The 17,961-nt window shown below is 45.2% G+C and overlaps 1 protein-coding gene across 1 annotated transcript in view; it reads left to right on the top strand.

Moving 5' to 3' along the window:
• Positions 1-17,961, top strand: part of ankfn1a (ankyrin repeat and fibronectin type III domain containing 1a) — a 122,647-nt gene that overhangs the window by 4,316 nt on the left and 100,370 nt on the right. The window contains exons 4-6 of the mRNA XM_084485563.1: positions 1,764-2,251; positions 7,851-7,929; positions 8,012-8,228. Coding sequence (XP_084341689.1) covers positions 1,764-2,251; positions 7,851-7,929; positions 8,012-8,228 — 784 coding nt within the window. The remainder of the gene's footprint in view (positions 1-1,763; positions 2,252-7,850; positions 7,930-8,011; positions 8,229-17,961) is intronic.

Raw genomic sequence — 17,961 nt, 5'->3', positions numbered from 1 at the left:
AAGAGAGGATTGGCTGTGCGAAAAGATTTCGCACAGCTGTTGGAAATCTTGACTAATACTATAATTTAGTTTCCATATGATTGCTTTATAGTTGACCGCCCTTTGTAATGACTGCGATAACGACATGCCAGGCATGCCAGGCAAAACAGATGATGTCAGCCACAGGGGGAGTATGGGAGTCTTGTAATATTTCATACAAGTTGTGTTCCTTGTGTCTACAGACTCGTATCTTGGCTAATGTTAACTGTGTGTGTGTGTGTGTGTGTGTGTGTGTGTGTGTGTGTGTGTGTGTGTGTGTGTGTGTGTGTGTGTGTGTGTGTGTGTGTGTGTGTGTGTGTGTGTGTGTGTGTGTGTGTGAACATGAATATATGAGTTTCTAGTTAAGACCTCTTGGTCTCTGATGGGAATTTGAGGGGGAAATGCATTTGATTTGCGTTTCATGGGAAAATGATCATCAAGTGTGCAGGCTTTCTCATTGTGTTTGTATCAGCCATTGCTGGTTGGTGCCGGCACGCGGAGAGACAGGAAGCTGTCGCGGTTCATACAAAATGCAGTGTTTGTTTTGGAAACACCACATTTTTCCGAAGGCTCCTCGACTAGGCTTTGACAAGTACTGGAGATCCTGAGGTGACCTATATATTATTATATATCTGTATCTGCCATTTAGTGGGCACTTTTATCAAGAGTGTCTTGCAATACCGTGAGAGCATACATACCTAAGATCGGGAATCTAACCCACTTAACGCTGGCGGCGTTCTCTTCCAGTGGAGCTGCACAGTGACTACTGTCACCCTACCCACTGTGCTATTTAATTTCACCGCCTTTGTGTCAAAGTGTTTTATCATCAAACCAGTGCAGTACAACATATAGTCATTCTGTACAAAGAAGTTCTGTGTCAAGACGGGTATGATCATATATGTACAAACACAAAACACATAAAAAAAGTATGAAGTAAGACACTACTTTCTTTCCAACTTATTTTTGTATGTTTAATAGGCATGGGCGAAACGATTCTTTTCCGGGAATCAGTTCTTTCAGTTCCCTTCACTATCACAAATCGTTCGTTTGATTCGTTCATTCAGTTCGTTCAGTTGGTTAAGTCATATGGTCTGTTACGTCATTTGGCAGGGAATCTCAGGTGTCTGGCCTCACCACTTTGCTTGTAAATATGAGGTACGCCCGCAAATGGAGCCTTTTAGAACTCTCAGACGGTGACAGTGCTCGGGGAAACAGCTAATTTCTGTAGCATTAGCCTACAACGCCGCTCGAGCATTACACTTGTGTGTTTTAAGAAGAATAGCCCAAGCTCCCTCAACCACCAACGTTTTCGACTCAATCAATATGAAGTTGAGGGGAGACAAAGCTCTGTTCGTTTGTATCTTTTATTTACGTGACCATATTTTTGTTTTATGTAAAAAAAAAAAAGAATCAGTTCACTTGTTTTGGGACTCAGTTCTCGTCGTTCACCTTCGGGATTCGTTCGTTCTGACCGACTCGTTCGCGAATCGCCCATGCCTAGTGTTTAATGTGTGTAAGAAGTACTTTTTTACAAGAGCAACAACTAATATAATGAATGGAAAACTACCGCACATTAAAACAATTAATCATACACAACAATGATAGACATCCAATCATTACCCACATACAGTGTGTCCTGAGCAAGGCCGATCGGGCTATAAAGTTTATCATGATGTATAGATGTACCCTTGTACTTTGGAATTTGGGGGTCTTTCTCTTACACACTGGGGTCCCCCTCCCTCCAGGTCTCAGGGGAGCGAGGTGGCGTTCCTCAAAGCAGCGCTCGGGACAGAGACCCCCTTCCTCATGACGCCCCTGTGCCCCATCCTCTCCGCCACACCCTGCTCGGCCGTTGGCACGGCAACAACCTCCACCTCGCCCGTGACCTCCACCTCTGCAAAGACCCCCACCTCGTCGAGGACCTCCGCCTCGCTGATGACCTCCACCTCGGCTAAGATCTCCACCACGCTGATGATCTCCACCTCGTCAAAGATCTCCACCTCGTCAAAGATCTCCACGTCGCCAAAGACCTCCACCTCAGTGAACACCTCCACCTTGGGGAGGGGCTCCGACTTGACCCCCGCCTCGGGGAACGCCTCCACCTCGGCGGAGACTTCCCCCATCACCTCCACCTCGCCGGCAGAGCCCGTCTCCTCCTTCCAGGGCGGGGTCAGTGTCAGGAAGCGCCGACGGCTGGGGGCCAGTCCTGGTGGGCTTCGCTGGAATGCCGAAGGTGGGTCTGACTGTGTCTGTCTGTGTTCCTGTCGGTCTATCTGTCTGTTTTCCTCTATATGTCTGTGTTTGTCTGTCTGTTTCTCTCTGTTTGTCTGTGTCTGTGTTGTTGTCTGTGTCTGCGATCCTGTCTGTTGCTATTTTGTTCCTTTGCCTCTCTCTGTCACATGGTGTCTCATGATTACCATCAGCTGTCAATCTTACTTTACTTATGAATGGCTTATTTGACGGTCATTTTGCTTAGAAACCCATTCTTATAAATTTATTCAAAATTTGAGTTTGAGGATTCTCCTCTCCAAATGCCAAAACGAGCCTTTTCCTTTTCAAATAATACAATTTAGCAATGGTCTTCATCAATTGTCAATACATTCATTTGGTAGATGAACGGCATCATTTTTTGGGAAACAATCCCACTCCCACATGCACACACGCACACATATGCCCAAGTGTGCACACATGCGCACACGCTCACTCTGGTCCTGTTTGTCCGGACAGAGTTTCGCAGTGTTGACATTTAGCAAGTGTCTCCTCGCCCCACCCTTCTGGAGAATGATAATGCGCTTCCTGTTGGGACCGATTAAACCCACACAGTCATCTCATCTCTCTCTCCCCCCCCACCACCCAACCCCCCCTCCCCAAGCCCCAGCATCCTTCTCCCTCCTCCCTCCATGAATACAGCTTTGTTTCTCCTCTTCCTCTTTCCTGGTCCTCATCTAATCTTTCCATTTCTGTAGTGTTGCTGTTGGTGACATGCTTTTTTTTTTTTTTTAATAATGGTATATTCTGCTTTGTAGTGTGTACAGGAACCGTTGGTCCTGTCTTCCCTGTTGTTATAAGGGGTGGAAATACTTTTTCTTTTAAGAATACATCTCAGAGGGATATGAGAATAGTTCCACAGAATGGTTGATTGTTTTTTTTAGTATTTTACTACTGTTTCTGTGTAATCTTTGAATACACGTTGTCAGACCCACACTGTGTGTGTTAGAATCCGATCTTGTGCTTAAGTCCACCCCCAACAGTTTTCTCAATGTTATCCTCCCTTGTTTTTATCTTATGCTGTTACTTACAATGCACGTCAATGCTCAGCAATTCTGACATCCGCCGCTAGAGGGGGCTGTGACTTAAGCCGCGAGTCGGAGAGAGGGGATAACGGCGGGAAGGCTGCGTTGTTCGGTACAAGCAGGCCCCCAGGAGGTGAAATTATGAATCCTACTATGGCCATGCCAATATCCCGAAAATACACGCCCGCCTCTATTTCTGATTGGTCTGTCACACAAGTCATCCCTATCTTTGATTCTACTGTCTATAGATTTGACTACCGCACTTTTACTGGTTGGATATTAGCTGCTAACACTAACCCTAACCCCTAACGGGTTAGGGTTAGAGTTAGAGTTAAGGGTTAGGGTTTGGGCTCTTTTGTGACGCTCTTGAATGCTCACAGCAAGGGTACCGTAGAGTTCTAAAGTGTCCAGTTGAGTTGCATGCAACCCGGCCAATCACAGACAGTGTAGGGAGGGTCTTGGCATGGACCATAGTAGGATTTGTAAATACGCCCCCCGGGAGCAGTGCCTACTTCCGCAATCCACCAGTGCTCAGTGGCCAAGCCTGGTATTGCAGTTGTTTCAGCGGGCTGTGGACGGGTCCCTCGATTCATGGGGCCCAGAAGTAGATATTCGTTCACTCCAATACGTGGGGAACAGGAATGTGTCTCCATTTTTTTCTGGATATCAATCAAAGGCTCATAATTATCTTTAGACCATGTACTAATAAAATGAAAGATTTCTCTTTTAAAAAACGCCACCTCAAGCATTTTATTAGCCATTTTATTTTTATTTTTTTGCAGGAGAAGGAGGGGTGGGCAGCTAAAAGGAGTTGTAGTAAAGCAAATGTTGTTTCGGCCCGGCCTCCGAGAGGGCTCCGTGCATGGCTCCGTTAACTTCTCGTGTCCAAGGTTTTTCCTTTTACTTACCATGAATGATGTTGGTGGTTTTTAGGCACTGTGGTGACTTTTTATCATTTAAAGTCGCCAAAGGATTGGTAGACTTGTTCAGCTATTGGACGCGTGCACTCAATAACTCACTTTCCTCTGCTTGCGATCATTGCGATTCACCTTTTATTGATCCATTTATTCAAAAGATCCAAATACAAAGAACGGGTGCATTACGGTATCATAGTGAAAAACTAATATAAACATTTTTTTATAGGTACAAAAGGTTAACCACACAAAGAGTTCCCATTTGCCAGTGTCATGGAAACTGAACGCAATGTTGGTTCGAAAGCAGAAAAGCACATATTTCGCTTTCAAATCATTGAGTGAGAATTTGTTTTGGTGCGTTGGGTGCAAGAAAAATGAGAAGAATTTATGAACTTTGAAATTATGTTTTTTTTATATATTTATTAATAATAGCTTCGAAAACAATTTGGCCCAGCTTTCCCAGAACAATTTAGCTGCATTTTAGCACAATTGAACTGTCACCGAAATGTTCATTCAATGAATCTGTATTGAGGGTACGAAAGAAAAGGCGTTTAAACTGGTTAGCAGTTCAATATAACCTGCATAAATCAACCAGACTGCCTTGGTGCATGTAGGCCTACATGCTTGCACATATTACTGCGGCACTTTCCCTTCGCCTCAGATTTAATTTCAGATATTGATTTTACCGCAAGGGGGGGTAATTGGATGCAAACCGATAGCAGTGTCACTGCTCCATTTATCGTACCTCTGTCAGAGGAACTCTGGAGGAGTAGTTTGTGCAGATGAACGCAGGCCAAAACGTTGTCTGCCTGTGCTCCGTTTGCCTTGCTTTAACCCGCATTCAGGAGAGAGAGAGAGAGAGAGAGAGAGAGAGAGAGAGAAAGAAGAGAGTGAGAGAGAGAGAGAGAGAGAGAGAGAGAGAGAGAGAGAGAGAGAAGAGAGAGAGAGAGAGAGAGAGAGATGAGGCTGTGTATCCCCAGCTCCTCCCAGTCTCTCTTGTCATTCTATGTTCTCTCCTTGTGGCTCTTGACCTCTTCTTCTACTTTTCACCTGTCTTTCTTCCTGTGCAGTACCTCCCCCCCGCAATGGTGCAAGCAGTTGCCATGGAAACCACAGCTCTCAACCACTGTGTCGACAGGATTTCGTTTTTGTTTTCAAGATCTAATACCATGTTGCCAAACACAGTCCCGGCGCACAGCAGGATGTGATCTGATTATAGCTCATCATTTGTTGTTGTTGTTTTTCCTGCTTTTTTTTTTTTTTTTTTAATATTTTCTGTTTTGTGAAATAAAAACAACACAGGATTATGTTAGCTGACCTTTTTTAAGATTATCGATATCCGGCCGTGAAGGTCAGATGTCGATTATCGCTGCGTAAACCAATGTTAAATTAGTGTTCCAGCTAATGATCTCCTTAACAATTAATTCAGTTGAATCATTTTGTCTATAAAATGTAATGAAATAACTGCAAATGCCGCCCACAATTTCACAGAGGGTAAATCATCCTTTGATACAGCTGAACAATGTAAGCATTCATTTTTATAAACTGAAAAAGAGAATAAGATACATAGGATTTGGTTGCTATTCATTTCTTTCTTTTCCTTTCGGCTGCTCGATCTTGCTCATTTCTCGAGCTCTCCAGGAAGTGGAACTGCACACCCAGACTGGTGATTCTGATGCATGGTGAGGCATGTAGTGTGTTAATAGGTTTAATCAATCAATCATTCACTCAGGAAAAGAGCTTGTCAGTTGAGGGCTGGCACTTTGTCATCCCTGATGGGAAATCCCAACTAGCTCTAAAAAAACAACATTCCTATTCTTTGCACAGCAAAGGTTTTCTATCCAAAGTGACTTACAGTGAATACAGTGAAATGGAAAAGAGTACCTTATATCTATCCTGCACGCTGCACTCATGCACATACTGTACAGCAGAAGTCCAATAAGTGCAGAACATGATGTCTGTTGGCAGAGACTGCTGTCTGCTCCTATGGCAATCGTTAGAGCACTCACAATTACAGAAATACCGGATCCGTTTATGACATGAACTACCACTGCACTTTGACCCCTAATGTAAGACTGCAAAAAGTAACCATTTAGATTTGATGTAAAAAGTACAAGGTTTCACTATTTGTATTTGTCAATCGATTGATTCGATAGATTAGGCAGATAAACAGTTATGTGACATTCAGGAGTTGCTACTTCCTCAGATATTGGGCCGACAGAGGATGAATGCCATTGAGGGACTGCATAGCAATTAGTGTATTAATCCCCTTCCTATGCATTTTAATGCATGCAAGCCTGCCAATACCACATGCTGCTGTACCACACACACACACACACACACACACACACACACACACACACACACACACACACACACACACACACACACACACACACACACACACACACACACACACCTGAACTGATATGTTCCCTGACCTGTGGCCACCCACGGTGTCCTGCATGCGCTAGCAGCCTGTACACTCATTCCTGCAAAGAGGATACTAGAGCACACACACGCACACAAGCATGCACTCACAATTCACATACAGGCAGGCTGGCCTTTTTATCATGCAAACGTCTCAATGCAAATGCGGGGAAACTACAACAACAACAACATTAAGTCATCTAGGGACACACCAGCATGCGACAAGTCAATGATGGAAGTGCATATACTCATACTATTCACACATTAAGTACAGAGACATATACGTATATACACACACACACCATTGTAGTTGAAATATACTGTAAGTCTGACAAGGAAATTATTGATAGCCATTTTTTCTGAAATAAAAACAGTAATTCAGTTCGAGTTAAAGTGTTGGTTGAAAGAAATAAATTTTGATGTGAAACTCACGTCAATTGGCAATTGGCTCTAGCGCCAATTGCAAATGGTGGAGCTGCTTGATCAGACATTGCAGTCAATTGTAAGTCTTCCTTGGGACCCTCACTCCCATGGCGTCAGACCTCGCTCCCAGCTCACCCTGTTACTTGGTTATATTTCATCTACCATCAGAGGACATTGGCTCCCCGAGTTTCAACAAAATATTGACCTGTTGTTCTGATCAGTTCAAATGTTGATAACTTTTTTTTACACAGTCTGTTCTTTTATAATAAAATCTTTAGAAAGAACTTTCCCACAGTCACATGTTGACCTTCAAAGAGAATCGTAGGACAGACCATGTGCAGTTCTCACCCGGGTTTGGAACCATGAATGCCAAGAAAATGCAACTGCATGTGCTAATAGTTATTCATTAAGCTGCACATACCAAAAACATTTATCTAAAACAAGAACGTGTGTGTGTGTCACTCTATGTATGTGCATGTGTGTGTCCCCTAGATATGTCTGTCTGTTAGTCTGTATCTGTCTGGGTGTGTGTGTGTCTTTCATTTCTTTCACTGCTCATTGAGTTAGCCCCCGGCCCACAGGGATGCAGCTCCCCTATTCACGTGTGTCTGCTCACGTGTGTGTGTGTGTGTGTGTGTGAGTGTGTGCGCACACGTGTGTATGTGTGTGTATGTGTCTGTTTGTGTGTGTGTCACTGTCAGTGATGCACAAGGCCGCCCATTGTCACCTGGACGGTGTAGGATAACGTCCAGTGTCTCTGGTTTCTCCCCAGGCTCCATTCTGCGTGACTTCGGGGCCCTGGAGCTGTCTCCTGTGTCGGCCCCGGGGCCAACGGGGGGACAGGAAGACCAGTAGCAGCAGCAGGAGGAGGAAGAGGAAGAGGAAGAGGAGGAGGCGGAGGAGGAGGAGGAGGAGGAGGAGGAAGTAGAAACCGAGTTGGGAGTGGAGGAGGAGGAGGAGGAGGAGGGGAGCAGCGTCGTCGCCGACGACATCGTCATTGACGGTGGTAGCGGCGAGGCCTGAGGATCACGTGGCGCTGCGGAAGGCGGTATCCGTTGACGACCGGCTGCTCAGGCGGCGGCTGGGAGCTGCAGCAGGCCGGGTGCTGGGTACCCTGGAGAAGGGCAGGAAGAAGCTCCGCGGCATCCATGTGAGTCTCTGTGTGTGTGTGTGTGTGTGTGTGTGTGTGTGAGTGATGGAGGGTAATGTGTGTCTTGCTGCATTCACGTTAACAGGTAATACGGTTCTATGCAATGTTACAGAAAGTGTGAATTAAGTGTGTGTTTGTGCATGGGGGGGATTAAGTGTGTATCAGGGCATTGATGATACGATTTGTGGCTTGTGTGTATGTGGGTGTGTGTGTGTTATTCAACCCTCAGCTGCACTGGAAGTCTGTCCTGTTGATAATTTAGATTAGCTCCCTTCCTGTTCCTTTTTCTGTAGTCCAATTCTCTTTAGAGGCTTCCAGCCACCCTACCTAGTACTCAAATATGGAGAGAACATAATACGCACACACACACACACACACACACACACACACACACACACACACACACACACACACACACACACACACACACACACACACACACACACACACACACACACACACACACACACACACACACACACACACTGCGGTGAGTCAGTTTTGACAGACTATACTTTGGCAGCACTGATGTTAACTTGGAAAAAAATTTGCACCATCTGTGACTGAACGAATCATCGAGCAACAAGGACACGTTTGGTATAGTCTGACGTTGGTCTCCAGATGTGGCGATATTTTTCACTTTTGGCCCAGAATCAGTTTATTTTTGACTGAATGGTACTTCTGTCCTATCATTGTCCTGTTATGTGACTGATTATTATTGTTAAAAGCCTTAAAGTGTGTAGAATTTAGCAGCAAGTTGGTTACAGACAGGTTATATATCTTCTTCCAGGAGTACATTGATTATATGTCTTGTATGATCCTCCACATAGTAAGCTTTGCCATTTTGTCAAGGTTACTAAAACAAGACCCTCATTTAGAGAAAAGAGGAATAAAATGTTTTTGAGCAGAGTGAAATGTACCCTTATGGTAGGGCAGGGTTAAAGCCGGATGGTGATAGCCGCGGCAGCTACGTAAGCATCGTGACCTCATAGCAGCCCAACACAGTGTAGCCTGCTAATAAATCCAAGGAAAAAGAAGAATGCGACACAATGAACAAAGAGCAACAATGTAGGACTTTTGCGCAATATTTTCTTCAATAAACCACTGTGTCGACAAGCGAAGCTTTCGCCGTTGTCCAGAAAAACCTTGCGGGTACTGTGTTTGTTTGTTATGCCCCATGTCGCACGGAAATTACGATTCTGTCGACCAATCAACGGACGTTGTGTGTAGCTCGAACTTGTTGGCACCCTTTCAGGCGTCTCAGTACCCCAACGGAGGAGTACTGTGAGATGAGTACGGCTCATCACCGCTCAGTCCGGACCCCGCCCACTTTTGGTGGTGGAAACGCGAACCGTGCCAAACCTTGGCATACCGAACCGACCCGCACCCGCTGGTGGAAACGTGCCACTAGAGACCAGTACTAGTCTCTAGGAGGCCACCACCACCGCTGTTAGGTGGGTGGTCACTGGCTATTTTGACCTTTTCTGCACCTTCTGAATAAGTGGGTGGAGTATCGTGCCTTATTTTAGATAAAAGGGTGGGGTCTGTCTGTGGGAAAATGAGTGTGTGTTTAAACGTGCGTATGTTTGTGGTTTGTCTATTTAGGCAACAGTTCCCTAGTTCTTGGCTGTGGAACTAGTCCCCCACACACACACAGGTCTCTCATGTGGTTTCTGGAGCCTCTGCCTGTACAAGGTAGAGGAAAAGGTATACTGGTTCTAAATGTCTGTTTTCTTTTTTATGTGGTTATTTTTGCATAGTGTGTTTCGGTCGTGGCTTAACATAAACCAGCCTGCTGCGGTGGTGGTTTCTAGCTGTGTGTGTGTGTGTGTGTGTGTGTGTGTGTGTGTGTGTGTGTGTGTGTGTGTGTGTGTGTGTGTGTGTGTGTGTGTGTGTGTGTGTGTGTGTGTGTGTGTGTGTGTGTGTGTGTGTGGCAATAGAGGCTCCATGCTGAATTCTCTACTAGAGAGATTAATAGTTTTCACTTCGTCACCATGTGTCAAAGTACACTTTCCAAGCTCGTAACCTTGTTAGTCTCAATAATATTGAGCTTCTATATTATAGCTTCTATTGGTGCCCTCTATTAGTGTATTTCTTTCAAATGTTAGGGTTAGGGTTTTGTGTGAGTCACAGTAGCTGCTTGTCACAAGAATGGTTCCACTGCCATAGATATGAGGGAGTCATCCTAATTTCATCATGAACTGCTTTCTTAAGAAGCAGAAGAGCTGTGCAACTATATCATCATCATCATCATCATCATCATCATCATTTCTGCATTTGAATGGTCAATGCCAGAATGAAGCAAGTTCCTACAGAAAAAAATCCATTAACGAAATGTTCTGTTTCGTGCATTTTGACATCCATTCTTAGGGAATGACTTAGACATTTTTATAAAATGTCACTTATGTAAACGTATTCAATGATGTGTTGAATAATATGTTATTGGCTTATTGGATACATTTTTTTTTATTAAATGGCTATACCAATTGTCAGTGTTAATTAATTGTCACTCTGGGAATTATTGGATTAATACTTTCCACACGCATATCATATTCCACCACGAACCTCAGTGTTACTGGGGAAGTGAACTTTAACTTGGAACAATAAAAATCCTATGATTGTCTCTGCTCCTACTTAAATCACGGTTATGGCTCCGTCTCATTCCCCTTCTGTCTTATTTTAAATAATCGATGATTTAGTGCTGTCCCATATTTGGAATATCTCTAGAGCGGCACAAAATCAAATCTCACTTATTCCTTATTTGTAAATGTCCATGAAACAATAGTGACTCATGACGGAGGTTGAAAAAATAAATAAAACCTTTCAAACCTTATTTCTCAGAACAGCTTGGACGATAAAAGTAATACTTTTTTTTTTTTTTCAAAGAAACCCCTCATTATAAGTGTTGACTGTTTAAAGTTTGACAATCTAGTTGACCCTGAATGGAGTGTGATTTTTTTTTTTTTTAATTAAAAATCCAGGACAGCCCAAGGCGCATTCTTAACATTTATTTTTGTCTTAAGTATTATTTTTTCCTTGGGAGGCTGCCATGGCGTGAGATGACACTCTATAGCGGGGCCGTCCAGGTAAATAATAGATCTCAGAGCAACAGAGACGGCCCGGTGTCACCACGGGGACAGAAATATTCCCCCCCTCCCTCCCTCCCTCCCTCTTCTATCCATCCATCCATCTTTTGCCAATAGAAAATCCCTCCTCTTGCCTACTGGGTATTTGCCTTTGGCGTTGTAAAAAAAACGAAGAGTTTTCTTTCACCAAGTTACTTCTGGAAAGTTGGATGGTGCATCGGGCAGGTGTGTGTGTGTGTGTGTGTGTGTGTGTGTGTGTGTGTGTGTGTGTGTGTGTGTGTGTGTGTGTGTGTGTGTGTGTGTGTGTGTGTGTGTGTGTGTGTGTGTGTGTGTGTGTGTGTGTGTGTGTGTGTGTACGCTGGGTGAAGCAGCAGCAGGTGGTGGCCTGGTGGTGCACCCGAGCTGAAACGGGGTGGTGTGGGGGGGGGGGGGGAGGTGGATGCGAGTGGGGCGGGCGCTGCATTATGTAGGAGGGACTGCTGGTTCCTGTTCTCTGGTCCTCTCGTTAGAGCCCTGGCCTCACGGGGCCCCCATGGGGCCGCTGGCTGTTTTTGCAGTGAAGTGAGTCAAATATTTTTCTTACAGGGAATCATGCATATCCTGTTTTGTGAGGCTGTTTGGCTCTTTCTTGAGGTTTTTTATATCGAAATGTTATTTTCATTTATTCGCTACCTTTTCTCTTAAATCTCTCTCTTCTCCTTCTTTCTACTCCCCTCTGCTCTATTACCTCCTGCTTCTCGCTTCTCTCAACAGCTTATTTATTTATTCACGCATAATGAATTCCCAATAACTGCTCCGACAGCAGCCATGGTCTAGACACCCAGACTGTTATTTTTAAATCATTTTTTATGTGCTTTTATGGACATAGCAGTCAATGCTCATTTGTTTTGCGTGTTGGAGGTCCCAACTCAGCGGTGTAGTTGTAGTGCCGTTTCTGCTCTCCAGATGGCCCTACAAACAGAGGGACCAGCAGGGTCCCTCTGTTTGTGCTGGACCCCTCGACCAATTGAATGGCTACATACAAGACGTCGGAGGACGTGGTTAAGACAAAGGGGAAAGTAGGTTTGAAGATAAAGGGAATCACATATAGCATAAGACCCCAGCTCAGAATGTTATAAAACAATAAAACTGTTATAAAACAAGCACTCCCATCCAAAAGTGAAGTGCAGCTACCTGGTGAGAGGCCCCCCCGCCCACTCTGTAGTGCAGTGTGTCCCCCAGGGGCTGACTTCTCCATCGGGGCTGACAAAATGCTGCGTGGCCCGTGAAGGCCTTAAGGGGGCATGCTTGACTTTCACAAAAAGAGTGTATTTTAGGAGTCTCTCCTCAGACCGCTAGTCACTCTTCGCCTGCTCCAAGGTCTCCGGGAGAGCGATGGCAAGGTGCTTATACTCAACATTTCTCTTCTTTAGGATGGAGCTGTCAATCATTTTGTTTAAGCATGTGTAGCAGCACCAACTCTATCCTCTGTCTGGTAACCCTGATACTTTATTGCATGCATTTCAGTGGGATAGTAGGATGGAGCTGGACAGAGCTTTTGACTGATTTAGAAATATCTCAAATATCTACAGGTTAACATATTTTTGTTTAAATATTCCAGATATTTTTTAACCTGCAATTAAGCAATTTAACCTGCCCAGTCGTGTAACATAATATAATATATGGATTTATTTCTTATGATATCATTTATAGATGGAATGTATTTAAATATATGTTATGAAGGTAATTTAGGCAAACAAACATCCTTTATTCCTGCACATGTCCTCCTGCATACGGCTATACCACCAGATTTGTCGTCATGTCACCTTGCTGTCTTTGAGTTTATTTATGTTCACGCACACATAAACAAACGCACAGAAACACACACAGACACACACGCACATACAGTGGTGCTTTAAGTAACCTGAATCCCGTGGGCCTCGTCCTATCAGGGCACAAGTCAAGCAATGCGTTCTGAACATCTATTACTGAAACCTCCGTGGGTTTAGCCAAGCGAGAAATATTTGCGCTATAAATTCAGACTGCCATCTTATTAAGCCTAATCCTTTAGAACAACATGTGTACACGCATGCACGCACGCACACGCACGCACGCACACAAACACACACAGCAGTGGCTAGGAACGCAGGGCGTGTTGACTGGCTAGTTCGATCCCGCTAGCCCCACTCTCTCCGATCCCTCCTCCCACCCTCTCTTTCTCCCCTTCCCTATCCTTCACTTTGTGTCTCCATCTCATTTCTGCATTTAAAAAGCGCATCCTTGCCTTGAGGCCGTTTTTTCTCCAACCCTAGTGAAAGTAGGAGTGGTCTGTGAAGTTAGCTATGCAACTAGTGGAATGAGGGGTGATTGAACGTTGTCTAATGCCCACTGATTATAATCTGCTTATTCGCACTCTCAATCAAATGTTACAGCCGATTTAACATTTTCACAACCCTTCCATGAACCGAACAGAGTTTAGTACGCATTTGTTTCAATCAGCCAGACACAGATTGTTAAATTGAGTCTCACTATTTCAGACTTTTATTTTTTGCTCATAGCTTAGGCTACTCTGGCTATACGGTTTATTTATCGACATTTCTACTTTCCTTTTCAATGTGGGATAAGCCCTGCACGCACACAGAGTAAGTGTGTGTGTGTGTGTGTGTGTGTGTGTGTGTGTGTGTGTGTGTGTGTGTGTGTGTGTGCGTGTACGAGGCAGAGATCCGTCTTTGTGCGGAGACATGGATCTTGGTGCCGACCATGAATCCTCAGATCCCTGACACACCCACAACCAACACATCCACCTCCCATCCAGTTGCTCAGTCGGCCAATCACCTGACAACTGGGGCCGGGACTCTTTATCAACCAACCTATAATATTAATAATGCCTCCCTCCGGATCAGCTGACCACCAGTAACCTATCATCAATTCATCAATCACATGGCATGGTCTGGCATTTGAGTGAGTGCCAGCCTTTCAGTGAGCGTCTCCCATCAGTGAGCCATTCAGTCAGTCACTCCGCTTTGATAGCCTCACCTATTCACGCTCATGCGTCACTCACCACTGGTAGTCTTTGAGCCGTACAGCTAGCCAGCCAGCCAGCCATTTGGCCACTGAGAGCCTCAGAGGGTGCCAGTGCTGGGGGTCTCTGCCAGGAGGAACGGCTCCTGACGACCTCCCCCCTGAGCGGGGGGGGGGGGGGGGAGAAGGCCATGAATGCTAGCATTGCTGGGCTTAATTAGTCCACGGGAGGGGGCGGTGGGGTGGGGGGGGTTGAGGTCCCCCTACAACCATAGTACAGTGCAGCTACTGACCAATATCAAAATAAAACCTGGTTCAATTAGCAAAGTAAGAAATCAGTGGGGGGGGGGGGGAAATTGTGTGTGTGTGTGTGTGTGTGTGTGTGTGTGTGTGTGTGTGTGTGTGTGTGTGTGTGTGTGTGTGTGTGTGTGTGTGTGTGTGTGTGTGTGTGTGTGTGTGTGTGTGTGTGTGTGTGTCTCGTGTCTGTTGTTCATTAGCCTAGATGCCTGAGAGTGCTGCCTGCAGCAGCCTGTGGTTTGATGGGTCAGTTAGATTATGACAGATAGAGGGTGAGAGTGGCTCGTGGTCAGGCTCTGACCAGGAGCTACTGGTTACTGACACATCATCCTCATCCTTCTCTTCCTCCTCCTCCTCATCAAGTTAACTATTATTTAAGTAGTATTATTTAAGATATTTAAGTAGGCCCAATTAACCCTCTCTTAGGTCCCAGGGCCATCCTGGTCATTGATGTAAATGGGTAATAAACTAGTTTCTGTGTTTTGATTGATTTTGGTTTGTCATTTTCTATATCTGGCTCTTTTCTGCTCTCTCTCTACAATTCTCAAATGTATTAAGTCAACGGTAACAAAAACAATTTGCAATCACAAAAAGGTTTGCACAGTGGAAGAGGAATATGGATTTTTCTCTCCATGACGACGGGGTCAGCAGCAATGTGTGGCTCGTCAGACGTCCGACTTCAGCTAGAGATAGAATTCCATTCAAACTAGTACACTGATTTACACTGGCAGCGTTCTACGCCTGTCTCATGGCCGGCCAAAGCTTAACTTTACGCTTCACTTCTATTTTCAAGTGTTTCTGAAGCGTCTCGGTTATGACGTGTAGGCCTATTATCTGATGAATCTTGAAAATATAGCAAAATAAACGGCGGTGGTGTGAATTGATATGCCTACGTTACCCTCACGTCTCTCGCTCGCCTGCGGTGTAAATTCCCAGTCAGGCATCCAGGCTCATGAGCAACAGGCACAGATGGCCTGTGGCCACAGACACACACACACACACACACACAGACCTACGCACACACACAGACAGACAGACAGACAGACAGACAGACGGACAGACGGAGACATACAGAGCCCATCCAACCTTGCGTGGCGCTGTCTTATCGAGACAGGGGAGACAAAGGTTAGCCCCTCCTTCGCAGCCAATCGAAGGGTAATAATGAGAGAAGGTAAAGTGTCTTCACTCCACGGCCCATCCTCGGAGGGTGCACCTGCCCGGCGAGGGCGGGCAGTGGACAGGCGGGTAGGCGGGCCGACAGACCTCCAGCATCAAAGCTGGAGGACAGAGCCCTCAGAGGGCAGCCATGCAGAACATGCTCAGACACTTGACATTCAGCCAAAAATCAATGGGGAAGGGGAGGGAGAGGGGGAGGGGGAGGGGGATAGAGCGAGTTAAAAAGGGAAGAGAGCATCAGGGAGAAGGTGTGAGTGAAGTGATTTGGAAGGACAGCAGAGTGGGAGAGAAATGGCACTGTTCACAATGCAAGTCTGAGTGCTCTATTCAGATTTCTTGCTCAGATCTCACGTTAACCCGCATACGTCACAATAACAAAGATGCCTCATGCAGCACACTGCTCTACGGAAGTAATCATCAAGGCCAAGTCTGAGTTTCGCTTTCATTTTTAATTGGATGTGCAGTGGAAGCGAGCATTATCGTGAGCAGATGAAAACGATGGCTCTTTGTGGAGCACTCCTGTAGGGAAGTGTGTGTGGATGTGGAGTCGTAGCCAGGTGTGGTGGGATCATGCTGTGCATGGCTTCGCGGAAACAAGATCTCATCCAAAATGCCAGCATGTCAAGGGCTACTTTGAACGACATGTTCGACCATGTTCACTTCCTCTACACTGACTACCTCCATCGCAGCTGTCTTCTGTGTTTGTATTCACAGAGAGACTCCGGCCAGTGCAGAATTTGGACAAATGCTGATCTAGAATTTTACCTGTCCTGTACCTGATTCAGGACGAAAGTGGCATATGAAAATGGTCCCATTCAGAATTTGAAAGATCAGATTCCATTTGAGTTTGTGCGGTTCACACTGTTCTGAAAATATGGTCCATAACATTGAAAGGATTTGGGCTTATTTGCTTGCAGCGAGACCTGCAACAAGGACTTAGAGAGAGAGAGAGAGAGAGAGAGAGAGAGAGAGAGAGAGAGAGAGAGAGAGAGAGAGAGAGAGAGAGAGAGAGAGAGAGAGAGAGAGAGAGAGAGAGAGAGAGAGAGAGAGAGAGAGAGAGAGAGAGAGAGAGAGAGAGAGAGACGGCTTCATAGACCAGAATTAGAGCTAGAGTGAGAAAGTTAAAAGATGAGGGAGAAGAAAGGTCAGCTAAATCACAACTCTTCTCCTCTCCTCTATCTTGGGACCACAGTGGTGGAACGAGCTCCCTGCTGATGTCAGGACCGCAGAGTCGCTCACCAGCTTCCACAAACGACTCAAAACCCACCTGTTCAGAGTTCACCTAAACTCTACATAGCCATTCAGTCCCTTATTTGTCTGTTGCACTATTGTTTGTTGTACATCCTGGCACTTAATGAACGCACTTAATGCAGGTTGTATTCATTCATTGTACTTAATTGTGTAGCATGTACTTAATTGTGTTGTGCATGCATGTTGTGTAGCATGTACTTAATTGTGTAGCATCTGCAGTAGCTAGCTATCACTGCTGTATACGGGGAATGGGGTTAGCCTGGCGATTGTTAGTACTTGCACTTGGTTCTATGAACATCTTTACTGTACCGACGACGATATATTGTTTCACTTCTTATGACAAATGTACTTATTGTAAGTTGCTGCGTCTGCTAGCGTCTGCTAAATGCCCTAAATGTAAATGTAAATAAATAGAAGAGATGCAGTCTTTACGTCATCCAGTACACAAAGAAACTACAGAGGTTTTGATGGAGATGAATAAAGGAGGTTGTAGTGCGTGTGACCCTGTAGGACACTCTTGTAGAATCGGATATTTGAAGGAAAATAGCCAGCAGCCTCACGATTGTGTGAGTGCAGATAGCACCATTATTATTGGTTATTCATCAGACGGTTTTATCAAAATGACACACAGTGAATTCAGATGCATCTCATTAAGGAGGCTGCGAGCGCCTGATTGGCTGTGTGCCTCAGGAGTGCTCGTCAGCCTAACGAGTCCTCACCACACTCCATTCCAAAAGCAGCTTGCACAGATGCTCATCATTAATTAGCAACCCCTCCGAGATGGAATCGAACAGCGTCTCTGTACGGTCGTTACAAGCACGGACACATCTGACCCCTGGATAATGTACGGTTTCCATCATGTAGCGTTCGATTCTGTTACTCATGGTGTGTATAAGGATGAATGTTGAGGTTATAACGTTTTA

The sequence above is a fragment of the Micromesistius poutassou genome (assembly GCF_964030765.1).
Source record: "Micromesistius poutassou genome assembly, chromosome: 21".
Taxonomy (NCBI): Eukaryota; Metazoa; Chordata; class Actinopteri; order Gadiformes; family Gadidae; genus Micromesistius; species Micromesistius poutassou.
This window is presented reverse-complemented; position numbering and strand designations above follow the sequence as displayed.